The sequence below is a fragment of the Nematostella vectensis genome, chromosome 3, assembly GCF_932526225.1.
Source record: "Nematostella vectensis chromosome 3, jaNemVect1.1, whole genome shotgun sequence".
In the NCBI taxonomy this organism is placed as follows: Eukaryota; Metazoa; Cnidaria; class Anthozoa; order Actiniaria; family Edwardsiidae; genus Nematostella; species Nematostella vectensis.
In genome coordinates, this window is record NC_064036.1 from 10,890,322 (window position 1) to 10,917,724 (window position 27,403).

The 27,403-nt window shown below is 40.5% G+C and overlaps 2 protein-coding genes and 2 long non-coding RNA genes across 10 annotated transcripts; 1 reads left to right on the forward strand and 3 right to left on the reverse strand.

Moving 5' to 3' along the window:
- The first annotated feature begins 1,851 nt into the window (after nucleotides 1-1,851).
- Nucleotides 1,852-24,103, forward strand: LOC116603578. 6 transcript variants are annotated; one of them, XM_048725008.1, is made up of 5 exons: nucleotides 1,854-1,870; nucleotides 17,941-18,041; nucleotides 20,923-21,015; nucleotides 22,337-22,605; nucleotides 23,431-24,103. In XM_048725008.1, the coding sequence occupies exons 2-5, from the start codon at nucleotides 18,020-18,022 to the stop codon at nucleotides 23,608-23,610; spliced, it is 564 nt and encodes a 187-aa protein (XP_048580965.1). In that variant the 5' UTR covers nucleotides 1,854-1,870; nucleotides 17,941-18,019; the 3' UTR covers nucleotides 23,611-24,103. The 6 variants fall into 6 exon arrangements, with proteins under 6 accessions (XP_048580964.1, XP_048580965.1, XP_032220905.2 ...); XM_048725009.1 differs by lacking the exon at nucleotides 1,854-1,870 and adding an exon at nucleotides 3,074-3,095; XM_048725007.1 differs by lacking the exons at nucleotides 20,923-21,015; nucleotides 22,337-22,605; nucleotides 23,431-24,103 and adding exons at nucleotides 18,488-18,611; nucleotides 19,129-19,780 and having other exon boundaries at nucleotides 1,852-1,870.
- Nucleotides 5,802-8,234, reverse strand: LOC116603567 (serine-aspartate repeat-containing protein I-like). The gene has a single exon (XM_048725671.1). It carries the CDS (start codon nucleotides 8,232-8,234, stop codon nucleotides 5,802-5,804), a length of 2,433 nt encoding a protein of 810 aa, XP_048581628.1.
- LOC125561226 lies at nucleotides 8,685-17,945 on the reverse strand. Of its 2 annotated transcripts, none has more exons than XR_007307262.1 (2): nucleotides 16,474-17,945; nucleotides 8,685-8,824 (listed from the first exon to the last, which is right to left on the reverse strand). It is a non-coding gene; the product is annotated as an uncharacterized LOC125561226 (long non-coding RNA). The 2 variants fall into 2 exon arrangements; XR_007307263.1 differs by lacking the exon at nucleotides 8,685-8,824 and adding an exon at nucleotides 11,618-13,240.
- LOC125561227 lies at nucleotides 24,044-25,319 on the reverse strand. The gene is made up of 2 exons (XR_007307264.1): nucleotides 24,789-25,319; nucleotides 24,044-24,721 (listed from the first exon to the last, which is right to left on the reverse strand). It is a non-coding gene; the product is annotated as an uncharacterized LOC125561227 (long non-coding RNA).
- Between the last annotated feature and the right edge of the window lie 2,084 nt (nucleotides 25,320-27,403).

Consider the following 27,403-nt stretch of genomic DNA (forward strand, 5'->3'; position numbering starts at 1 on the left):
TGGTCAGTTTCTTTGATCTTTTACTGCGCTAAATCTCTCCGTGTACTAAGGCACGCTGTTTGTACCATTTTGTCCGCTGATTTTTCAAATCCGTATGACTCTGTTTACTCGACTAAATTGTGGTTTAATAAAGACGTGGTTTAATAAAGATCAGGATATTATTGGCTTTTTTTCCTAATTCTTATTAACCTGGATTCTCCTCTGTGTGTTTGTGCTCAAATATTTCTTTTCCCCTGCACAGAACAAGGGATTGCTCAGAAACAGTCTAACGCCCGCCTGTACAGGACCCGAAATGATCCCAGGACCCGAAACGATCCCAGGACCCGAAATGATCCCCAAAAGTACCCCAAATGATCCTGGGACCCGAAACGATACCGAGGAGTCCCCGAAATGAACCCCAAGGAATTGCGGTAATGGACAAAGGGAAAGCAGAAGAAATACTTGCAATTCTTGAAGCATAATTATGGATTAACAGCGACTCAATTTCTAAACAACGTGACTTAAAAATATTAAATTCCAATACAATACTTCTATTTATTACATTGCCCGGCGTTAAACACATAAACAGAGTCCAAAACAAATACACAACTTTCAATTGCTACTGAAAGGAATACAGCATAAACATAGCACACGCTTGATACTCTTGGGGATCGTTTCGGGTCCCGGGATCAGTTGGGGAACTTTTGGGGATCGTTTCGGGTCCTGGGATCGTTTCGGGTCCTGGGATCATTTCGGGTCCTGTACACGCCCCTCAGCCTATAGCCCGTGTGTCAGGCCCTTTTATCGTTCCCTATGAAGTACATACAGGGAAGCTCTCCGACTTTTGAAAAATAAAATCGCTTGATACTCGGGCTACCTTGACTAGGCTCTGGGCATCTTCTTGACAAGTCAATGTTCCCCCCCCCTCCCAAAAAAAAAGCCACTTAAAAAAAATATATATATATACTTTTTTTTATATTATAATATAAAAAAAAAACATGTAACGAAAGAACTTCAAAATAAGTTGTATTCCATTGTATTGGATATTTAATAAGTATGAGGTGATGTCGGTAGGTTCTTTCCCTTTTTTAATGCCAAAGACGTGGCTTGTTTTCACCCTATTTTGAGCCCATCGTAGGCTCTATTTCCAGGCCGCGCAGCATTAAATTGCCGCGCAGTTTATGCCTGGAGAAGAGTGTACCAGGACCAAACATTTTGAGACCATCCGCGCTTTTCCAGCCCTCGCTAGGGGTACGGTTGTAACAAAGACGAGCTAGAAATCGAGCTTTAGACAATCGGTAGCGACCTGTACGAATTGTATGATAGATATACACCTATTTCATTTATCGATGTATCGTAACCCGCAGTGGTTCACGGGTAAGGTATAAATGGCTGAATCCTAGTCTCTGAACACCGTTTGATCGTTTAAAGGTTGATAAACAAGAATGCTAAAGCTTTCTAAACTTGTGTTTGTTTATATTTACGCTTACAAATCATGAAGCACTGCGGGTTATGACACAGATTCTCCAAGTGCAACATTATTTGGAATAGGTGTATACGACGACCTTGACTTGATTAGGCGTTTGACCTGAGTAGGCGTTTGTTGTAATTATTATATTGGCTTTGAAATCAGGGTTTACGGACAATACATTTTTATGTAGCTTAATGCCTAACAATAGACAATAAAATACCAGATACAATGAAATCCAGAGCAGTATCTTTGTAAATAAATGTGAGCTAATACCATCGCTATTCTAGATTCGGCGGCCGTGTGTTAACTAGCACAGAATTGCAATTAACAGGAATTTTTCGTTGGAAGGCATTTGAGCGCAAATGAAGGCGGGCTGGGTTATAGCGTGTACGGTAGTTTTACTATGTTCGATCTATAGAGGTAAGTTGATACTAGCACTTTATATATATTTTTCTCTTTGCACGCATGCTACGCTTAATGGGAGTTGAGGGGAATATCAGAAAGCTACGGCTGAAGTCGACACTTAAATCGGTGTCGATTCTAACAGTGCGTGGAAAGAACTCCCTGAAATGCAAATACGCGGCGATGGTATTCTAAATAAGTGTGAGAAATTTTGAGGGGGTAAAACTGTTTCACACACAGCTAAAGTACAAAACTCAGCTAGGCTGCAAAACACATTGCATATGCTTTTACGATATGGTTAAAGCTTTTCTTCTACATAACTCACATAACTCGCATTTACAAAGATGTTTTATGCTAACAAGATCTCATATCCTTTACAATATCCTAAAATTATCCGAAGCATATGCAGTGTGTATTACAACGACAATGGGTTTTGAACTTCTAGATTTGGAATTATTTTTTCACCCTATTTTGAGCCCATCGTAGGCTCTATTTCCAGGCCGCGCAGCATTAAATTGCCGCGCAGTTTATGCCTGGAGAAGAGTGTACCAGGACCAAACATTTTGAGACCATCCACGCTTTTCCAGCTCTCGCTAGGGGTACGATATAACAAAGACGAGCTAGAAATCGAGCTTTAGACAATCGGTAGCGACCTGTACGAATTGTATGATCCTCGATATACACCTATTTCATTTATCGATGTATCGTAACCCGCAGTGGTTCACGGGTAAGGTATAAATGGCTGAATCCTAGTCTCTTGAGCACCGTTTGATCGTTTAGAGGTTGATAAACAAGAATGCTAAAGCTTTCTAAACTTGTGTTTGTTTATATTTACGCTTATAAATCATGAAGCACTGCGGGTTATGACACATAGATTCTCCAAGTGCAACATTATTTGGAATAGGTGTATACGACGACTTGACTTGATTAGGCGTTTGACCTGAGTAGGCGTTTGTTGGAATTATTATATTGGCTTTGAAATCGGGGTTTACGGACAATACATTTTTATGTAGCTTAATGCCTAACAATAGACAATAAAATACCAGATACAATGAAATCCAGAGCAGTATCTTTGTAAATAAATATGAGCTAATACCATCGCTATTCTAGATTCGGCGGCCGTGTGTTAACGAGCATAGAATTGCAATTAGCAGGAATTTTTCGGTGGAAGGCATTTGAGCGCAAATGAAGGCGGGCTGGGTTATAGCGTGTACGGTAGTGTTACTATGTTCGACCTATAGAGGTAAGTTGATACTAGCACTTTATATATATTTTTTCTCTTTGCACGCATGCTACGCTTAATGGGAGTTGAGGGGAATATCAGAAAGCTACGGCTGAAGTCGACACTTAAATCGGTGTCGATTCTAACAGTGCGCGGAAAGAACTCCCTGAAAAGCAAATACGCGGCGATGGTATTCTAAATAAGTGTGAGAAATTTGAGGGGGTAAAACTGTTTTACACACAGCTAAAGTACAAAACTCAGCTTGGTTGCAAAACACATTTCATATGCATTTACGATATGGTTAAAGCTTTTCTTCTACATAACTCACATAACTCGCATTTACAAAGATGTTTTATGCTAACAAGATCTCATATCCTTTTCAATATCCTAAAATTATCCGAAGCATATGCAGTATGTATTACAACGACAATAGTATTTTAAACTTCTAGATTTGGAATTATTTTTTCACCCTATTTTGAGCCCATCGTAGGCTCTATTTCCAGGTCGCACAGCATTAAATTGCCGCGCAGTATATGCCTGGAGACGAGTGTACCAGGACCAAACATTTTGAGACCATCCACGCTTTTCCAGCCCTCGCTAGGGGTACGGTATAACAAAAACGAGCTAGAAATCGAGCTTTAGACAATCGGTAGCGACCTGTACGAATTGTATGATCCTCGATATACACCTATTTCATTTATCGATGTATCGTAACCCGCAGTGGTTCACGGGTAAGGTATAAATGGCTGAATCCTAGTCTCTGAACACGGTTTGATCGTTTAGAGGTTGATAAACAAGAATGCTAAAGCTTTCTAAACTTGTGTTTGTTTATATTTACGCTTATAAATCACGAAGCACTGCGGGTTATGACACATAGATTATCCAAGTGCAACATTATTTGGAATAGGTGTATACGACGACCTTGACTTGATTAGGCGTTTGACCTGAGTAGGCGTTTGTTGGAATTATTATATTGGCTTTGAAATCGGGGTTTACGGACAATACATTTTTATGTAGCTTAAAGCCTAACAATAGACAATAAAATACCAGATACAATGAAATCCAGATCAGTATCTTTGTAAATAAATGTGAGCTAATACCATCGCTATTCTAGATTCGGCGGCCGTGTGTTAACTAGCATAGAATTGCAATTAGCAGGAATTTTTCGGTGGAAGGCATTTGAGCGCAAATGAAGGCGGGCTGGGTTATAGCGTGTACGGTAGTGTTACTATGTTCGATCTATAGAGGTAAGTTGATACTAGCACTTTATATAATTTTTTTTCTCTTTGCACGCATGCTACGCTTAATGGGAGTTGAGGGGAATATCAGAAAGCTACGGCTGAAATCGACACTTAAATCGGTGTCGATTCTAACAGTGCGCGGAAAGAACTCCCTGAAAAGCAAATACGCGGCGATGGTATTCTAAATAAGTGTGAGAAATTTTGAGGGGGTAAAACTGTTTCACACACAGCTAAAGTACAAAACTCAGCTTGGTTGCAAAACACATTTCATATGCTTTTACGATATGGTTAAAGCTTTTCTTCTACATAACTCACATAACTCGCATTTACAAAGATGTTTTATGCTAACAAGATCTCATATCCTTTTCAATATCCTAAAATTATCCGAAGCATATGCAGTGTGTATTACAACGACGATGAGTTTTGAACTTCTAGATTTGGAATTATTTGTAGACTCTTACTACAAATAGATTTCTTGCGTTATCCTCCTAAAGTGTTAAATAAAATTTATGTTGTTTTTTACCTGTTTGTTAATTAATAGAGAATTCTATAATTCAGGACACTTTAGCCAAGACAGTGATTCGCCTACTTAGAGTAATAGTCTTTGACTTTCTAAGTTTTTTTTTCCAAATAATGATGCATGTTGCAGGGCTTTGGCACCGTTAGCTTTTACTTTAAGACAATAATTTCTAAACCGTAGAGATTCCATTTTGACAGTAGAAGCAAAAGAAACGGTATAGAAACGGGTCAGCTATTTGTACGGAAAGGCGGATGAAACGATTCTAGCCCGATTTGTGTTCTCGAATATGGGCGTTCCCAAATTAATTTAAGCCCAAGATTAACAGATAAGGACATATTTCCCAGGTCCTTCCTTGATGATTCCATTATCAAAATGCACTTTGTCCGCTGGACGATGTCACTAAGGACGCATAATTTAAGTGCTAACCTCGCTTTCAGGCAAGCCGAGAACACCGGCAAGATCGAAACATAGGCTCTCTCTCTCCACAACCCAAACCCCCCAACTCCAAGCTCCTGGCGCTTACTATGAACGCTATCTGTCCAGAAATCATAGTGCAATCCAAAATTGGGCTATCGAGTTGTTGACAAAATCGTCCAAAAAAAGCAAGGCTTGACTGACTGGCTTGCAGGCGGGTACGGCCGTCTCTAAGCCACTGTCTAAACTTTCCTTGTAAATGCTTGTTATTTCTGACTTTCTCCATGTTTTAGTCAGCGGACTGTCATGCTGGATGTGTCGCAATGGAGCGTCTTCATTCGAACTCTGCGACGCTAAGAAAGAAGTTGAGAATTGCAGCGCCGAACTGACGGAATGTGCAACGTTCTCGTTCATGCTAAGCGGGTCGCGCTTGTATGCAAAAAGCTGTACCTACAACAGCTACTGCTCAAGTGAGGATACCTTTTGCGCGAATTTACGCCTTGATGGCAATGACTGTCGAGTGCAGTGCTGTGACACAGAACTTTGCAACTATCAAGTTGGATTTGCATCATCTTCAGTGTCACTATCGGTATCATCTCCAATGTCGCCATCGGTATCATCTTCAGTATCGCCGTCGCCATCGGTTTCATCTTCAATGTCGCCATCGCCATCGATATCATCTTCAATGTTGTCATCGCCATCGCTATCATCTTCAATGTCGCCATCGGTATCATCTCCAATGTCGCCATCGGTATCATCTTCAGTATTGCCGTCGCCATCGGTTTCATCTTCAATGTCGCCATCGCCATCGATATCATCTTCAATGTTGTCATCGCCATCGCTATCATCTTCAATGTCGCCATCGGTATCATCTCCAATGTCGCCATCGGTATCATCTTCAGTATCGCCGTCGCCATCGGTATCATCTTCAGTATCGCCGTCACCATCGGTATCATCTCCAATGTCGCCATCGCTATCATCTCCAGTATCGCCATCGGTATCATCTTCAGTATCGCCGTCGCCATCGGTATCATCTTCAGTATCGCCGTCACCATCGCTATCATCTTCAATGTCGCCATCGGTATCATCTCCAATGTCGCCATCGGTATCATCTTCAGTATCGCCGTCGCCATCGGTATCATCTTCAGTATCGCCGTCACCATCGGTATCATCTCCAATGTCGCCATCGCTATCATCTCCAGTATCGCCGTCGCCATCGATATCATCTTCAGTATCGCCGTCACCATCGCTATCATCTTCAATGTCGCCATCGGTATCATCTCCAATGTCGCCATCGGTATCATCTTCAGTTTCGCCGTCTCCATCGGTATCATCTTCAGTATCGCCGTCGCCATTGGTTTCATCTTCAATGTCGCCATCGCCATCGATATCATCTTCAATGTCGTCATCGACAGCGCTATCATCTTCAATGTCGCCATCGGTATCATCTTCAATGTCACCATCGGTATCATCTTCAGTTTCGCCGTCTCCATCGGTATCATCTTTAATGTCGCCATCGGTATCATCTTCAATGTCACCATCGCCATCGATATCATCTTCAATGTCGTCATCGCCATCGCTATCATCTTCAATGTCGCCATCGCCATCGGTATCATCTTCAGTGTCGCCTTCGCCATCGATATCATCTTCAGTGTCGCCTTCGCCATCGGTATCATCTTCAATGTCACCATCGCACTCGGTATCATCTTCAGTGTCGCCATCGGTATCATCTTCAGTGTCGCCATCGCCATCGGTATCATCTTCAATGTCGCCATCGCACTCGGTATCATCTTCAATGTCACCATCGCACTCGGTATCATCTTCAGTGTCGCCATCGGTATCATCGTCAGTGTCGCCATCGCCATCGATATCATCTGCATCGTCGCCATCGGTGATGGTGTCATCTTCAATGTCGCCATCGCCATCGATATCGTCTTCAGTGTTGCCTTCAATATCATCTTCAGTGTCTTCTTCGTCATCGGTGTCATTTTCAATGCCACCGTCGCAATCGGTATCATCTTCAGTGTCGCCATCGCAATCGGTAGCATCTTCAATGCCGCCATCGCAATCGGTAGCATCTTCAGTGTCTTCTTTGCCACCGGTATCTTCTTTATTATCGCCATCGTTATCATCTTCTGTGTCGCCAGCGTTATCATCTTCAGTGGCGCCATCGCCATCGTTATCATTTTCAGTGTCGCAATCGGACTCATCTTCATTGTCGCCATCGCCATCGATATCATCTTCAATGTCGCCATCGCCATCGGTATCATCTTCAGTGTCGCCATCTGTGTCATCTTCAGTGGCGCCATCGCCATCGATATCATCTTCAGTGGGGCCATCGCCATCGGTATCATCTTCAAATGCGCTATCGCCATCGGTACCATCTTCAATTTCGCCATCGGTAACATCTTCAGTGTCGCCATCCATGTCATCTTCAGTGTCGCCATCGGTATCATCTTCAGTGTTGCCATCGCCATCGGTATCATCGTCAGTGTTGCCATCGCCATCGGTATCATCTTTACTGTCGCCATCGGTATCATTTCCAGTGTCGCCATCGCCACCGGTATCATCTTCAGTGTCGCTATCGCAATCGGTATCATCTTCAGTGTCTTCTTCGCCATCGGTATCTTCATCTTCAGTGTCGCCATCAGTATCATCTTCAGTGGCGCAATCGCCATCTGTATCATTTTTAAAGTCGCCTTCGATATCATCTTCAATGGCGCCATCGCCATCAGTATCATCTTCAGTGTCGCCATCGCCATCGTTATCATCTTCAATGTCTCTTTCCAAAGGATCATTACCAGTATGGCTAAGGCATTCTTTAAATGTCCAACCTTCTCCGGTATCATCTTCACAGTATTCTTCCTCAACATCCACGGTTATGGCGGAACTCAACGGCGGAAACACCGGTGGAGGTGAAGATGATGACTTTTGCGATTGGAGTGATGCAACGCTGTTTCGTATCAATGCTTTGACAATTTTCATTTGCGTTTTCGTTTCACTGATTATTATTAATATATAAAGTATTTGTAGCAATGTACGTAAGCTACAGACCAGTGAGATCATTTCCGAATAACAGAAGTCAAAGAGGAGAACATTGTGTTAATACCACGTGAGTGCTGATACTAGCCAAAGCACATATTTCTGGACCAGATTTGCATCTTCATTTCACAGTAATTCTTTTACTATAGGCGGTGAGAAATTAAGCTCTCGTTATAAGCTTGTTTGCAAGGTCACAGGATAGCCTTTTATGGTACTCAAAATAAAACACTTTTCGGTAAGCGGCAGCAGTTCCTCACAGCATGATAATTTTTTCATTGCTGCTGTTGACTTTGTAGGCTATTCAGATTACAAGTGTCATTTATTGTATATTAATGATTAAGTTTGTGACAGTCTACAGTTTTCTCATTGGCTTCAGAGGCAGTTTTTTGTTAGAGTAGCCATAATCTTTAATTTAGCGGAAGAGCCGGAGATTGTACTTGAGAAAGTGTCTCTCTATCATTTCTTTATTCTGCCCGTGACGTTTGTAGTACGTTTCTTTCATTGTTTGAATCTTGCTGTCAGTTCTTGAACTTCTGAAAAGAATTAAAATTGAATTGTTTGAGGAGGTGCGATTAGAGTTAAAATATTTTTAATTACTATAATTTTAAATGTTTTTCAAAGTAGTTCAGATTTAGAACAAGAAACATTGGAGAAATGTAAAAAAAAAAACAGGGATTTTTTTTCGGTTTGGTTCCATGCTGTTCTACATATCAAGAAAATTTAGCCAAAAATTGTCGTTTTTGCCAAACGCGATCACTTCCATATAAGGAAACTAATATATTCCTTATTTGTAAAAACTGCATGATTCTTGTCATTTTTAAGGTTACCGTATCGCAGGTGCTTCGTAAAGTTTAGGACTTGTAATCAGAAACGAACAAAAAATGACTGTGACCATCTTTAGTCGATGGAGAAGGTCTCTAAAGAGAAGCTAAGATTCCTCGTTACCAGATCCCAAAAAACGACAACGTTTTCTTCATATGGCTCAATCCGACAGTGCTGAAAAACGCAAGACTAGTTCCAGTACCGCGCGGTTAAACCAGACTTTTTGTTTTGAAATGGCGGCGTTTTACCGGCGAACTGTCACATTTTGGCGAATGCTAAGAAAACTAGATCAAACCTAAGGCTAAAATTTTCTATACGACTTTTCTTATTCTTATATAGACTTTTTCTATACGAACACGCGCATGCGCATACGTTATTCAGCACTGTCGCTCAATCCCGGACAAGTGCATTTTTTTTATTAACTTTGTTGGGTGGGCTCTGGGGCAACTTTTGGTAGTCACCTCACGTGGAACAACTGTGTAAAATACTCAATAGCCGAATAACATTTCTCCGCCATATAGTCCCATTTTTAACGCAAGACAGGGTCATACATTACTACAATGCTTGCACTCATGGTCAGTTTCTTTGATATTTTACTGCGCTAAATCTCTCCGTGTACTAAGGCACGCTGTCTGTACCATTTTGTCCGCTGATTTTTCAATTCCGTATGACTCTGTTTACTCAACTAGATTGTGGTTTAATAAAGACGTGGTTTAATAAAGATCAGGATATTATTGGCTTTTTTTGCTAATTCTTGTTAACCTAGATTCTCCTCTGTGTTTGTGCTCAAATATTTCTTTTCCCCTGCACAGAAAAAGAGATTGCTCAGAAACAGTCTAATGCCTATAGCCCGAGTGTCAGGCCCTTTTATCGTTCCCTATGAAGTACATACCGGGAAGCTCTCCGACTTTTGAAAAATAAAATCGCCTTATACTCGGGCTACCTTGATTAGGCTCTGGGCATCTTCTTGACAAGTCAATGTCCCCCCCCCCCCAAAAAAAAAAGCCACTTATATATATATATATATATATATACTTTTTTATATTATAATATAAAAAAACATGTAAGGAAAGAACTTCAAAATAAGTTGTGTTCCATTGTATTGGATATTTAATAAGTATGAAGTGATGTCGGTGGGTTCTTTCCCTTTTTTAATGCCAAAGACGCGGCTTTTTTTCACCCTATTTTGAGCCCATCGTAGGCTCTATTTCCAGGCCGCGCAGCATTAAATTGCCGCGCAGTTTATGCCTGGAGACGAGTGTACCAGGACCAAACATTTTGAGACCATCCACGCTTTTCCAACCCTCGCTAGCGGTACGGTATAACAAGCTAGAACGAGCTAGAAATCGAGCTTTAGACAATCGGTAGCGACCTTTACGAATTGTATGATCCTCGATATACACCTATTTCATTTATCGATGTATCGTAACCCGCAGTGGTTCACGGGTAAGGTATAAATGGCTGAATCCTAGACTCTGAGCACCGTTTGATCGTTTAGAGGTTGATAAACAAGAATGCTAAAGCTGTTTAAACTTGTGTTTGTTTATATTTACGCTTATAAATCATGAAGCACTGCGGGTTATGACACATAGATTCTCCAAGTGCAACATTATTTGGAATAGGTGTATACGACGACCTTGACTTGATTAGGCGTTTGACCTGAGTAGGCGTTTGTTGTAATTATTATATTGGCTTTGAAATCAGGGTTTACGGACAATACATTTTTATGTAGCTTAATGCCTAACAATAGACAATAAAATACCAGATACAATGAAATCCAGAGCAGTATCTTTGTAAATAAATGTGAGCTAATACCATCGCTATTCTAGATTCGGCGGCCGTGTGTTAACGAGCATAGAATTGCAATTAGCAGGAATTTTTCGGTGGAAGGCATTTGAGCGCAAATGAAGGCGGGCTGGGTTATAGCGTGTACGGTAGTGTTACTATGTTCGATCTATAGAGGTAAGTTGATACTAGCACTTTATATATATTTTTTTCTCTTTGCACGCATGCTACGCTTAATGGGAGTTGAGGGGAATATCAGAAAGCTACGGCTGAAGTCGACACTTAAATCGGTGTCGATTCTAACAGTGCGTGGAAAGAACTCCCTAAAATGCAAATACACGGCGATGGTATTCTAAATAAGTGTGAGAAATTTTGAGGGGGTAAAACTGTTTTACACACAGCCAAAGTACAAAACTCAGCTTGGTTGCAAAACAGCTTTTCTTCTACATAACTCACATAACTCGCATTTACAAAGATATTTTATGCTAACAAGATCTCATATCCTTTCCAATATCCTAAAATTATCCGAAGCATATGCAGTGTGTATTACAACGACAATGAGTTTTGAACTTCTAGATTTGGAATTATTTGTAGACTCTTACTACAAATAGATTTCTTGCGTTATCCTCCTAAAGTGTTAAATAATATTTATGTTAAAACATGTAAATCCCATAACCTAATATCAAGATGTGGATTAAAGTTTATAGCTTTCTTTTCTTGTTGCTTTTATAAATCAAAATTATGCAAATAACCGCAAAAATATCAAAACTACGCGTTATAGGTTCCTTGTTTTAACCCATTAAAAACCCATACCTTCTCGATTCCACGGCAATATCATCCGTTTATCCTTAAGAAAATATTTTTACCCGTTTGTTAATTAATAGAGAATTCTATAATTCAGGACATTTTAGCCAAGACAGTGATTCGCCTACTTAGAGTAATAGTCTTTGACTTTCTAAGTTTTTTTTTCCAAATAATGATGCATGTTACAGGGCTTTGGCACCGTTAGCTTTTACTTTAAGACAATAATTTCTAAACCGTAGAGATTCCATTTTGACAGTAGAAGCAAAGGAAACGGTATAGAAACGGGTCAGCTATTTGTACGGAAAGGCGTGAAACGATTCTAGCCCGATTTGTGTTCTCGAATAGGGGCGTTCCCAAATTAATTTAAGCCAACACATATTTCCCAGGTCCTTCCTTGATGATTCCATTATCAAAATGCACTTTGTCCGCTGGACGATGTCACTAAGGACGCATAATTTAAGTGCTAATCTCGCTTTCAGGCAAGCCGAGAACACCGGCAAGATCGAAACATAGGCTCTCTCTCTCCCCAACCCTAACCCCCCAACTCCAAGCTCCTGGCGCTTACTATGAATGCTATCTGTCCAGAAAGCATAGCGCAATCCAAAACTGGGCTACCGAGTTGTTGACAAAATCGTCCAAAAAAAGCAAGGCTTGACTGACTGGCTTGCAGGCGTGTACGGCCGTCTATAAGCCACTGTCTAAACTTTCCTTGTAAATGCTTGTTATTTCTGACTTTCTCCGTGTTTTAGTCAGCGGACTGTCATGCTGGATGTGTTGCAATGGAGCGTCTTCATTTGACCTCTGCAACGCTAAGAAAGAAGTTGAGAATTGCACCGCAATTCTATTAAATTATTAATAGAATAATTAAATTTCTTATAAATTCTCAGGTTAATATTCTGTGGTTTCTGTGTGATGAAATAGCCTCATTTCACCAGAAAAGAACCCATTACAAATCAAAGAAAGTCCACAATACAAAACTTGCCTACCAAAAGTTTTATTTTAATAAACACTATTTTATAGAATTACAACCAATCAATGTTCTGTAGCAACTATAACATAATTACAATATTTTTGTGGGTTCTATGTTATATAAGTTCTATAAATGAAATAAAAAATGACAAAAAGTTTTAAACTGGTGTTCGCTGTTAGACCTAAAATAATATTCAAAATAATAAATAAATAAGCTCAGTAACAAGTTCATATTTTTTTGGCTTTTCAAAATTGAAAACTTCAGCTTTTTTCTACTTTTTTTAAAATATATATTGCAATCAATCTGCTAAAAGCAACTGAAACAATATGGAAATTAAATACACTGTAAATATATAATTTATCGATCAATCTGATAAGACCAACTGTAAAAATAACACAATTTTTGTACAAATACTGTAAAAGTCTCAACTAAGTTAGTTGAGACTAATGTTCTGGGCAGGCGCTGCCAATTAAGGGGTGAGAGGGGAGGTAGCCGATGTCTTCCTTTTCCTCAGGACTTCCCACCTGACTGGGCATGAGGGACAAGGGCGGCATGAATATGATGTTCGCTATAAGTGAAAAACACGGTGAATAATATATTCACGCACTGCAGCAAATCAGAAGTGGATACGAAATTTGGCATAGGTTGAAAGGCGTTGAAGTCGACGTGAATATGATGTTCGCCTTATCTTCGCTATACGTGGAAACACGGTGAATAATATATTCACACACTACAGCGAATCGGTAGTGAATACGAAATTTAGCATAGTTTCTTGTGGTTATAGGTTGTTGTGAATATTAAGTGGAAATAATATTTGCTGCACATTCTCTCTACATCGCAAACATGGAGTGAATGTGGTATACACAGTATTCACACCCCATGGAATATATTTGTCGAATATTATATTCGTGCCGTGGCGAATATGGTCAAATACGAGTGAATAGGTATACGCACCACATTCACCTAAGATTTGTTTGATAGTGAATCTAATTTTTCGTGCAGTGTGTGTCATGTAGATGGCAAGGGTGGTGGAAAGGGGGTTTAAAAAGTGGGTCGCGTGATCTGTGAAACCGTGAATAATAATATCTAATATTTCTTAAATCATTAAGCGAAAATAAGCAAAGATTTGGTCGTTTAGAGCTCCGCCTTTAGGGAATGCCTATATGTATATATTAATAATGCGTGATTGAGAACCGTAACAAGTATTCTCGGTTTAATTAGAGAATGCCCCGTTCTTTAGAAATTAAGACCAGCGGTCTGAGTTCGTCGAGATTTCTCGGAAAAATTAAGTTTGGGTGCCCTAGCTCAAAATTAAACTGGTAATAGGTATTGGTGACCATGATATCCTGTGAAAGTTTGAAGCAATTTGGATAAATATTTTTGGCGATAGAAGCCGAAAAGTAATTTTTCGTCTCCCGCACCCGGATTTGAGACAATTTCGTGGTTGTTAGAAAAAGACTAAAAACCGGTTCGCAACGCGTGATAAAACAACTGCAGCTTATGTAAACCTAAAGAATGGATAATAAGGAACTCCCAGGCTGAAGGATAAGCTGTTCTGTCAGCACCTTATTATTTTACGCGATTTTATTTTATTTTATGTTTTTAGATGACTTTGAAAAGCCTTGAAATAATCGTGTAATATCGCCGATGAGATGTGGATTTGGCAAAAATGTTTGCACTCATCGAAAAGAGCATCATTTCTACTTTTGATATGTGAAAAAAAATTCAGGGGCAAATAAAATCCGACTTTTTTACAAGCCGAAATATGACCCCCACTTGACCCTAAGTATAAACAAATGCCGACACTCACTTTTTAATGCCTCGCTACCAAAAACTTATAAATAGCAATTAAAACTCCCAAAAAAAAGGATGCAATATAATTCTTGAAAATACTGGTATTTGATCAAATATTCTTGTCTCTCTGATGTTTATATGCTTTTCAAGATTATATTTTCATTACATTTTAAAGTACAATCCCCATGCATGATAATTATTATCGGCACTAAAAACTTCCGGTTCTTTATTCTTCCGCTTCACGAGCATCACAAAACTTTTTCCCACGAAAGTTATTCTTAAATCGTCCTATATTTATTTCTATCCATCCCTCGTTCTATAAGCATTATAATATTTTCTTCCGTTCCCTACTTTCGTGGACTAGAAACGCGTACCATCTTCTGCTGTCGTGTTGTTATGCAAATTCGAGGAGTTAATTTATTCAACACGCTCATACAAAGAAATCAAGAAAAAAATAACAGTTGAAGCTTTTCTACTATTGTTTATGATATAACCAACAAATTTCCATTCCCCAGGTAAATTGAGTTATAAAAAGAAAGTAAGAAAAAATAACAGTTGATGCTTTTACTATTGTTTTCAATACTACCAAAAAAATTCCATTCTTGTCAGGGAGCATATGTCCAAAAAAGCTCCCTAGGTAAATTTTGAGGTTACTTTTCTGTTTTCATTTTTTCGCGCGTTAACTTAGGGCCTAATCGCACTAGGAGGACACAATTTGTCTGACAAGACAACGCAGGATTCTATCATTGCGCGTAAGGTGCAGTGAACGCTTATTGCAAGCAGGTAATTACTCTCTATAAGCGCTTCTTTACTTTGACAAAGTCTCAGGCAGGAGATCATAGGACCAGAGGACTGAGGAGGGGGGGGAGGTGTGGCTTGCTCAACCATAGGTACCATTTGGAAAAAGAATAATATTTGAAAAGCATTCAATAAGGGGGGGGGGGGGGGGGCGTTTACCCGGTGTATTATAGCCACCATCTTGGATTTGAGCAAAAATGAAAAACGAGGGGAGTGGGAGGGGAAGAGGAGAGAGAGCAAGCCGCATCCTGACCAATCGATTTCAACGTTTCCGGGCTCGTTCAGTGACGGTGAATTCGATGACATCAAGCGTGCTGTCGAGCGCAGGGCGAACGCCGCTGAGCCAGAACCCGCAGTCAGCAACGAGGCAGAGCCTACCACAAAGCTATTCGGCTGTCCAGTGCGTGAAAGGCTATACACGCTTGGCTTGGTTAGACAGGCACACACTATACGGCAGATGCGAGTTTGACAAAGAAGGGGAATGCATATCTTTGCCCGGGGGGGGAGGGGGGGACTCTCTAAAAATGTAGACGGGGGTAATCGTCATATCTTTTAGGGTATAAAATTTCTACCAACTGCCATCTCTTAGGGGGTGTTGGAGGATTTTTCAGATTTTGCTATCTCTTAGGGTGTAAAATTCGACCAACTGCCACTATTCCTAAGTGGGTGTTAAACGTTTTTTTTTTCCATTCTGTTATCTCTTAGGGTATAAACTTCGATTAATTGCTATTCCTAAGGGGGTGTTAAACGGGTTTTTTTTTTCGACTCTGCTATCCCTTAGGGGCAAAAATTCCTTCGGCCTCACCCAATTTTCCATCTCTTACAGGAAATAATTTCTGTTGACCACGCCTAAAGTGCCATCCCTAACGGGTTACAATCAATTTTGCCGACGATCACCCCCGTCTGTTTTTATCGGAGTCCCCCTTCCCGGCAAGCTTGGCTACCACCAAAAAGTAGTCGGGGGGAGGAGGGGGGCGTACCATTAATTGGGAATGAAGTGATATTAAATCAGCGAGTTCCTATTACCGGGCCATGTACAGGTGTATTATTTCCTAAAATAACACAGGGTGCGGAGGCAGTAGAGGCTGCGGAGGAGGCAGCCGCCTACTTCCGTACGAGAGCTGCCATCCTAGATGAATGCCAACTAAATCACTCAATAGAAGCAAACGGCATCGACTTGTGCCACTTGTACTCCAGGTCAAGGCTCACCTTTCTTTCAGTGGCCACCCTTCCCACTATCTGCAAAGAGCTGGAGCTTCAAGTGCCCGGAGCAACCCGACGCAAAGCTTCTTTTGTAGCCACGCTCGTGGATGTTATTCGAAGATGTAGTTGCGCAAAATAAATCCACGATTTCTTGGGTCCCGATTATATTTTTTTCATGGTTACATGAAATAGATTTCTGAGTCGGTAATCCTGTGTTCTGTTGTGAAGACCAGAGTAAGTTTTTACACTTCAATACTCTCTTTTACTAAAAAGGAGAACAGCTTACGGTGAGAGGCCTCAATATCGCAAATGTCTCAGCGTTCTTGCATAATTTGTATTTTTATTTGATCAAATTTGTAGTTGAACAAAGGCTTTGAAAATAAGCAAATTTTGACAATTTGATCAAGCTTTTTGTTTAATTACAATTTAAAACTGTACAAAATTATGTCAGTATCGCTTGTTAATTAAATAAAAACATGCAAAACTCTCATTTTCTTCTTTTGGACGTTTTTCTTTTTAATAAGTAATTATCAGAAAAGTCTTATTGCAGTCATGGTAAGGTATTTTATGCTTGTCGCTTTGTTTGTCACGCTTTAATTACGTATGCATGGCAGCAAACAAAATAGTATCACGCGAGCCTAAAAATCGCAATTTAATGCAATAAATGCTATGAAATTATTACCATTAAATTTTAGTATTGCCGACAGTAGATTTCTTTTGATTTGAGCGCTCTTTCTTGTTTTTCTGGAGAGTTGAAGGCGTTGTTTGAATGCGGAAAACCCGATACAGTAGTCGGCATTTTTTTATAATTAGGGTCAAGTGGGTATCATATTTCGGCTTGTAAAAAAGTCGGATTTTATTTGCCCCTAAATTTTATTTCACATATCAAAAGTAGAAATGATGTTCTTTTCGATGAATGCAATCATTTTTGCCAAATCCACATCTCATCGGCGATATTACACGGTCATTTCAAGGCTTTTCAAAGTCATCTAAAAACATAAAATAAAATAAAATCGCGTAAAATAATAAGGTGCTGACAGAACAGCTTATCTTTCAGCCTGGGAAATCCTTATTATCTATTCTTTAGGTTTATATAAGCTTCAAATGTTTTATCACGCGTTGCGAACCGGTTTTTAGTCTTTTTCTAACAACCACGAAATTGTCTCAAATCCGGGTGCGGGAGACGAAAAATTACTTTTCGGCTTCTATCGCCAAAAATATTTATCCAAATTGCTTCAAACTTTCACAGTATACTGAGGTCAACCATACCTATTACCAGTTTAGTTTTGAGCTAGGGCGCCCAAACATCATTTTTCCGAGAAATCTCGACGAACTCAGACCGCTGGTCTTAAGGTTTAAGTTTTTTTTGTAAAACAATTGTGGCGGATTATTCTGAAGTTGCTGGTCCGGATTCTCAAATCTAATATCCTCAATCACGGGCACATTTAATGTTGTGAATTCATTTGCTTTTAGAAAATTCCATCTTTATATATTGTTGACAAAGAGGAGGCAGCAGCAATGGAATGTAAACAAATAGTAAGCCTACTCTGTCATGTCTCTTCAAACTCATGAAGGTAAGTGTGGTTTTGTCTCTAGGTTTTCAGGCTTCAGATATGGGGCTAACACAACCTAGTGTCCGTCATCTTTTTTGTTTTTGTTAATCACAGCGAAAATTGTGCTAAAGGTTTTAACTATAAGTTGCTGCTTCTGTAGTTCTGTGCGCAATATGTCATTTATTTACTTTGAAATGCTTCTATACCAGTTTCCTCTTGAAACTGGTTTTAGATGAAAACGAAGCTAACGATATGGGGGGGAGGGGAGGGGGCAGCATGGCTTACAGGGATATGTTTCTTCTTCGGTGTTTACTGTATTACATGTTATGGCTTTTATAGCTGCTCAAGATATGCAAGATAGTAAGAACTTCTTTTTCTCTTTACGCCTTCTTTTTTCCGGACACCCCCCTCCTTGTCTCCCCCCCTCCGTCCCCTCCGTCCCCTCCCCTACTATTTCTGTATTCTAGATGAAGGCATTACGCAAAGACAACAATACCACTATTACGATTAATTGGAGAAAAAACAGACCCAAGATGACGAAGTGGGTCGCCTTTTCGGCGATTCTCGTCTTTCTCTGTACTTTCAACAAAGGTTTGTTCTCTACCTATTTATTGTATTTCTTGTTAACCCTTCACCATTTGACATGTAAATTAAATCTTCTTAGGATCCAGTTGAAGTTTCATATGACTGTGAAACCAACAAACAATTTCCCAAGGAACCAGAGAATGTTTGATAAAACAAATGACCCATCGATATGTTCAAATGATTTTGTTACGATCCGTTAACCCAAACTCTCAAGGAAAACAAAAAACATAGTTTTCGAGAAGAGCTGGAGTTATCTGAATAGAAAGGACTAAAATCTAGTTTTTATGGAACATGTCGATTAAGCGCGAAGATCGAGTTTTCCGAGTTTGAGTTATCAGGATCCCACTTATCCCTTTAGATAAAGGAATTGGCTGGGTCTTTTTTGCGAAAATAGTGAAACGTTATGAGGAAAGCTGTGCCTTATATTATACGCTTTTATAGATCGTTTAAATACCTGCGGTGTTAAAGAAAATGAAAACATTATTTCGGCAATTTGTGTAATGTTCTCTGTTATTTGTTCTAGTAATTAGTTTGGAATGCTGGATGTGTCGGGGCGGTGCAGCCTCATTCGATCTCTGTGATGCGATAAAAGAAGTTCAAGGCTGCCCGCCCGATCAGACGCGGTGCGCGACGTTTTCTTACGCTAACACAACCGGATTCCGTGTGTACGCCAAGAGCTGTACTTACGAGAGTTACTGCACGGCTAACAACACATTCTGCAAGAATATACATCAGGGCGGAGACCAGTGTCGTGTGCAATGTTGCGAGCCAGATCAGTGCAATTTTCAGAAAGGGTTCGCGCCAACAACACCTCCAACCAATGCGGATACAACACCGACACCTATTGATACAACAATATCATCAGCACCTACCACAACGAAACCTACAACCTCGTCAACGCCCACGAGTGCGACAAAGGGTTTGTCCACAGAGGGACCCTCTCCTGTCACCAAAGGCGTTGATGGTGCACTCTCACCCTACGGAGATGATAACGATGAGGATTGCGAATGGGTGAACGGCGTTATAAGCACCAGAGCTAGCAGCTTGCTAGTAGCATTAGCAATTTTAAGCTTTGTTATTGTGTGAAGGCAATGAAGGACACGCAAGCACTTCGATTTAGCAGTTTCGAGGAAAAACTCGTCAAATCAATCCAATAAAAACATTTTGAAATCGGGCATAAACGTAGTCGTTTAAAAGGTAGAACTGTTCGCCGCATCACAGGGGCAGGACTCGCCGTTCGTCCGTTCTCCATTTTGTTTTTAAACGGCCCCACGGCTTTCTGGGATTGACACATGGGAACCATAAAGCCTTCTTAAAATACTTTTTTTTTTTAAATTTGCGCATATAATGTTTTCCAACCTCAGCAAGACTGCCGCACTTCCATTATCATTGGACGTATCATAACAGAGAAGCCCCTTGCACGTTTAAATACCGCTAATACTACTTTTATTTGGAATTTTAGTCAACCTTATTAAATGCTTCTAGTGTAACAACAAAAGGGAAGCCCCTGTGCTGGCCGCAATCTTGTTTTTATTTGTGATACCGCTGTTATTCCTCACGGGCAAAATGTGAGCCCAGAGAAACCGCTGGCTAATGTTTCTGGAAATGCACAAGAGGCGAATATTATATGCAAAATAATGCCGATAATCATATGCAAAACCAATTAGCGCCTCCATCGCCGGGCTACGTAGACCCCTTCCCCAAAGTAGAAAGTACCAAAGGGAACCCGGTGTGCAGATGGAGCGGCAATAAAATATCACAGGGAGCCCCATTGGGGTTATCAATTCCATAGGGAATCCCGTCATCAGGATAAAACCGAGTAAGGATAAAATACCACAGGAAGCCCCGTTATAAGTGAGGTTTGAGTAAGAGGACTTAAACCTTAAGCCTAAGTCAGTTCACCATCAGAATCCGATGGTCGACGACCGGAGTCCATCGGAATCCGGTTGACAGTATTGGACATGTGTGAAAGTGAAGAAGCGAAAAAAGCAATAGGACAGGGACAGAGGCATGTGCTAAGCTCGTAAAGTCTTGTGATTATAATGGTTGTCAAAGGTACACATGTGCACGGTGATTTAATATATGTTTTGCATAAATTATGTCCCCCTTAATCTAAACCATAGCAGCAAATGAAACTAAGGAACTAAAATAAAGGAATTTCAAGAAAGGAGGACAAAAAAAATTGTCTCAGGGATGTAAAGGCGCGGTTCTTCAAAAAATCGTGACTAACACTTTACAGGCTGTCAAAACCTTTCAAAACAATCACAAGTAAAATAATGTAATACTTGTTTGAGTCAATCTATTTGCATTCCTCTAGTGCTGCGAAGGTATCGTATCGTATCGTCGGCCTTGAGAGCAGAAATGAGGACAAATCTTGTAGTTTTTTCCCTTTGCGTGTTGATTAGTCCAGGTATGTTTACAACACAAAAGGCAACACAAAAGTTACTTTATTATTAGTTTGATTATCATACATAGCAGTTTATTGTTACTTCAATTAACACAATGCGAGGACAGTGGACTGTAGGATGGTCCAGTTTACCCGTACCTTTACTTGTTCTAAATAATGAAATTTGAAATTTGTGTAGAATGGTAAATCTTTATATATAAAGATTATAATATGTCGCATGTGTCGCATTGTGTTTAATCGTTTTTTTTTCTCTAAAACATTTAACCATAGATAAATTACTTTTTCTGGTGTGTCGTCAAAATTTTCGGATATATTAATTGTCGCACACATTTTAGCGTTTTGCGCTGTTGTTTTAATGTTGCTGTTTTTGTTGTTCTGTTTGTCGTTGTTCGATGTTTTTGCTGTTTTTGTTGTCCCTTTCCGGTAAGCGGAGTGTAAAAGGTTTTGTCATCGCTGAAGGCTACAATCTTTTTGTTGTTGTTTGTGGCGCTGCGTTTACCATTACTCACACAGAAAACCCTTATAACTTGGTGAAAATGTGGGAGACCTATTTACAGTGTGATTACTCTGTGGCAACCGTCGTTTTTAATTATTGGCATCTCCTGTTCCTGAACTAAACGTTGGGTGCATTCTGTCCCTTCTTGAATTAGTTTTTTTATATCTCCGTTCGCTTTGTTCTGTCGGATTATATGCGCTAAGTAACTAATGTTCGATGTCTTTCGCTGATGTTTCCTTTCAGCGCAGAATATAAAATACAAGGAAAACCTTCCAATATTACAAACGTCTAATATCTTTACGAATGGTGCAAATAGAATCAAAAAGCCCAAACTGTCGCGATCTCGTACCAGAACAATGAATACAATACACCAAAAACTGGAAATCGACTCTGCCAAATTTTCGTCTTTAATAAGACTTCTTCAGGGCAGAGTCTGCCCTGAAGAAGTCTTATTAAAGACGAAAATTTGGCAGAGTCAATTTCCAGTTTTTGGTGTATTGTATTACGAATGGTGCAATATACAGTCATACGGTGTGTAAATATCTTCCATCCTTAATGCAATCTTTTTCAAAAGTAAAACGTGCGTTTGAATTTATTTCGGCTATCGTCCAGAGACGCACATTTTCCAACATTCAAGGATGTGCAAATATGGATTTTCGTACTGTGGTGTTCACTGATATCGGTAATGTCCACTAATATTTGTGTACACTAGCTGTTTATTCCTTTCTCACCACTCTCACCTGCTGGATGTGCGCTAGATGGAGGCGCCAAGTATAATGTTCACTAAATATCAATGTAATGTGAACTATTGTTCTTTTTATCTCGAAGTCGTTTCCCTTACTTGCTGGATGTGCGCTGGAGGCAGTGGTGACTCGTTCGAAGACTGTAACACGAGAAAAGTTGTCGAGAGCTGTGCGAGGTACCCCGAGCGTGGCGGGGAGACCGCGGAACGCTGCGCCTATTTCTCGTACGTCAGTGACATAACGGGCAAACTCGTATACGCAAAGAGCTGCACATACCCTTCCTACTGCAAGAGGACTGGTAACGAGTTTCAAACGTTTTGCGACAATGTAAAGGATGGAGCAAGTCGATGTAATGTGAGTAGGGCGATCATAATGGTGATGATGATGGCGATGATGATGATGATTGTTATTGTTGTTGTTGTTGCTGTTGGTGGAGGTGGTGGTTAGGATGGTGATGGTGGTGGTGGTGGTGGTGGTGGTGGTGGTGGTGGTGGTGGTGGTGGTGGTGGTGGTGGTGGTGGTGGCGGTGGTGGTGGTGGTGGCGGTTGTGATAATGATGGTGGTGGCGGTGGTGGTGGCGGTGGCGGTGGCGGTGGCGGTGGCGGTGGCGGTGGCGGTGGCGGTGGCGGTGGCGGTGGCGGTGGCGGTGGCGGTGGCGGTGGCGGTGGCGGTGGCGGTGGCGGTGGCGGTGGCGGTGGCGGTGGCGGTGGCGGTGGCGGTGGCGGTGGTGGTGATGGTGGTGGTGGTGATGGTGATGGTGATGGTGATGGTGATGGTGATGGTGATGGTGGTGGTGGTGGTGGTGGTGGTGACAATGTGATAGTGATAATGACGATAATGGCGGTGTCATAGTGACGAATGATGGCGGTGATGATGAAGATGATGATTATTATTTTTATGATTGATTGGTGTGATGGTCGTGTAATAATGATAGTTGATGATGGTAATGATAATGCTTATGCGAGTACGACACTGGTATTGATTTATTATCAATTATTATGCAAGGCCATGGCTGTTTTAAAATTCATATTAACTCACGGTAGGGAGGGCTGATATGACGAATATAATGAGAATGATGATCAACAGGATAACGTGCCTTCGTTGGAGCAGAAGAAAAACCTTTTCGGCTCTTTCCGCTGTTACATTGTAATAATTCCAAGATTAATTTGCTGTTTCCAGGTTGAGTGCTGCACAACAGACAACTGCAATGACCGCGTCCAATTTGTCAACGTCTCCGGTGGGACGCCTGTGGATGGAGAAGGGGATTGGTGCGAGTGGCTCGAGTCTGGGTCAGATGGTGCATTTCCATATATGGCTTTCATCTGCATAATGACCTTGGCTATGTATAAGTTCTTCTGATACGAATGACCTCTAGCTGTCAAGCTGTAGCTGGAAGGCTTGGCTAAACGTCAGCAAACCCGTCCATAAATTTGGATTTTCCTTGTATGAACAGGCTTGTTCTATAGAAATCGAGGTGTGAAGTCCCATTGTGAATTCAGAACGGGAATTCTGAAGTTGCTCCGTCTGATAGGGGGACTTGTCATTTCTTGTATTTGCTAAGGGGAGGGAGGGGCGCTATTTTCTATTCCCGTCTATACTGGGGGAGGGGGAGGGAGGTTTTATGACCTTGTATCTCTTCGCTTATTTGATTACTGTACAAATTTCGGCTAGAAGCTAGTGTTAGAATTGAATACTCTATCTTGTACAAATTATGTATTAAATATTATTTGTGTCCTGCTGACTGGCCCTGTAATTCAGCCCTTGGCTGCAAAAGGGTGTAATAAACCAGTGATTGAATGATATAATGTAGTTATTTTAATATTGATAATTGAAATATACATTGTTCATGAAACATTTTTGCCATGTTGATTTAGACCTGTTGTACGACATCACTTCGTCATTGCTATTCCAATTTTCCCCGCCCCTCCCCCTTATCTGCTTCCTCGCTTCCCTCTTGCTGTGAGAAGGTCAAATAAGTCCTGTGTTTGAAAATAACAGGTATTGAACCTTTGTTTTTGCTGATTCTTCTGTGCGTCATTAACGGAATGATAGAGCTAAAAGCGTGATCAAAATTGAAACATCATGAAGAGTTGGATTTCCCTGGCGTCGATCTGTGTATTTCTGTGCTTTTTTCTAAAAACAGGTGAGTCGAAAAAACCTTTGCGTAGAGCAACTTTAAACAGTTTACCTAATTAATGTGAACACCTATGACTTAGAGCTTCACGCTCACGAGATCTGGAGCACACAGAATCGTGATGAAAGGAACTATGGATAACATGAAAACCTGTTCCGTGTATTTAGGTCCGTTGACAAAACTTGCGTGACGCTAGTTTTTTGTAGTCGATAAAAAAAACGACCTCAGAGAAGGCTTGACAGCTACAGTTACACTGTTTACTCAACTGTGCCTCGTTTCTTTGATATTCTTCCAAGTAGCATAGCAATTTTTCTATTTTCTGTTAACATCTTTGCCCTGTATTATAAAAGTAGACAAGTCACGTACAAAGACAGGCACATTCTCGATCGACGAGCCCGCGTACCTGTGCCAGAGGTCTCCTTTGTAAGAGCGAATATTGAATGACTGATCGGATAGAATAGCTATAGGTATAGCAATAATATGATCTCGGTGTTTTCTTGACGATTCCTTGAAGATGCAAGTCTCAAACACATGGTTTCCTTATGACACAAGATCTGCATTTTTCTATTACTGCTGTGTAACCTGCCATCACCTGAGAGGGGCGCCCAATTAATAGATTATATTTCACAAAGCCCCTCACCAGCAATTATATTCCTGCAATGCCAAGGCTCATCCGACGATTCTAGATATACTGCGCATAGTACCATAATAATAAACTTGTGAATTTATGCTTTTCTTGGTCATCTTTTCATCCTCCCTACCCCCATCAATATCTCGAAAAAAATCCAATATGATACTCTATCAAGTACTAAACATTTCATTTCATGATCTTTTTCGCATCAGTCACAGCCCTTCAGTGCTATCACTGCAACAGCTACACGTCATTCGCCGATTGCCATAGCAACAGCGAGCCCGTCCAGTGTGGATGGGATACTCGCTGCGCCAAGATCTTTTTCAAGCTTCCGAAAACCAACGTGTACCGAAAGCAATGCATCAACATAGCATACTGCAAGGAGAGGAAGCGAACGTGCTCACGCATCGCAGACGCTGTTGACTGTGACGTGTTGTGCTGTAAAGAAGACAAGTGTAACGCGGGCTCACATATTACCAGCGGAATCATCAGCTGGGCATGTGCACTACTTACAGTGTTTTGGGTAATGGCTATGGTTTATAGGAATGCATAGTAAGATTCCACAGCGTCGCCAGATAACAAAGCGAACTTTGATAATTTTTTGGATGCTTTATAATTCTACTTCGATCTTAGCTGTGATCCGTGGTCAGACATGAGTTGTATGCCGGCTGCCTGAGGCGCCTTCCTATGTGCCTTCAACTCGACCACGTCTGAATCTGCGCTCTCGTAATTCAGCTTCCCAGCTGCAATGAAAGCGATTAGCTACCCAAATTTATTTTATTTTATTTTTATTTACTAAATACAGCTGATGGATTTATACCAAGCATTGGCCAACAGACAGATTAATTTCTTCAGTAGACATCAATTGTCGTATTATTACAATAAGGGCAGAAACCGGTGAAAGATATTTAAAGCATCCAAGCCACAATAGATTAAATATTAAGGAGCTTTCAATGATATCAACACAGGCTCGGACTTGGTCGAAATATTGGATATTATGCTTATTATCACTCTACCCAGAGAGAGAATTATATCACACGAAACTATAAATCTAACAGTAATCAAAATTCTAATCCTCTTAATACCAGCACGGTCATATGTTTTCTTTTCTTTTTTTTTTTTTTTTATTAAACTAGACCACAGCGAGATCAAAATCATTCGAGTTTTGCGCCAGACCTAGTGGAGCTTCATGGGGGCCCCGCTATCTCAGTGCTCAAACAATTGATTCGAGGTTATCGTCATCACCCAATAGTAAACTATCGAAGATCTGTTTGGACTGATAACGCAAAGGCACCGGGCGTTAAACGCTGATTAGCGCTCAACAAACACCACGAATATCTGTTGCGTTTCGCGAATGTTTTTCCCGTTCTAGTGATGTTGGTTACTGGGATTTCTCTTCTGCTTGCGATTTCCTACACCACAGGTTAGTTGTATTAGAAAATATAATGACACCAAGTGTGACTGCACAAACACTGTGTGACTGCCCTTCGTTTCATCGACTGCTTGAATGTTAAAGGACGAGGTGAGGCGACTTTAAAACAGTACATCTCGTTAACAGCAAAGTCAGTTTAGGGTTTTTTTTTTCTCGGGTGGTATAAATTAGCGTTATAAAGACTTATATGTAACCATGAATGCTTTTTTAAGTTATGTGCAAATTCTTATAAAATTTAGTGTTTTATATGTCATTTAGCAACCAGTTAGATAAATTATTCGAAAAAAACCCGTATTCTTTTTATTCTTAATCTGTTCGGATTTTAAGGAGTAGAGTTTTTCCATATTTGTCTTTTAATATATATATAGATATATACATTTTTCTTTATTTTTTGTATTGTGCGTTTATAATGACTACTTCGATCTCAATCAACCAATCGGCATTCCCACATGAACCGCAAAACTCAAGCAAAAGCAGCTCGACAACCTAGAGTTTGGACGGAAGAACACAAAACATCCAAATGGTGTGTTTTAGGGAATGGACGAGTGAACTTTCTATAGAACAGACTATATTGTAATGAGCCTTTTTGTTAGTCACGGATCCGGAAACTGATCCCGTTAATAATGCCGCTTAATTCTTTCAATATCACTTGACTACCAAATGACAAGATCTAGAGACTGGAGGCTGCAGCTACGCTGGATCACATGACTACATATATTCAGCTGTACGAGCGCATTCCCGTCTTTGTATTTGGCACGGGATTTGGCAACAAAGCTATACCCTTTTCGTGTTCTCTTTGACACCTTCACTACGTCCACACTTAATGATCGCGGTACTTTTAGGCCTAGTGTAAATGCTTTTTGGTTAAGATGTTCTTTTCATCTACTGTTCTAAATAAAAATACATTCAAATAAACGTCGATTGTTTCACCTTCATCATGCATTTACATTTGGAC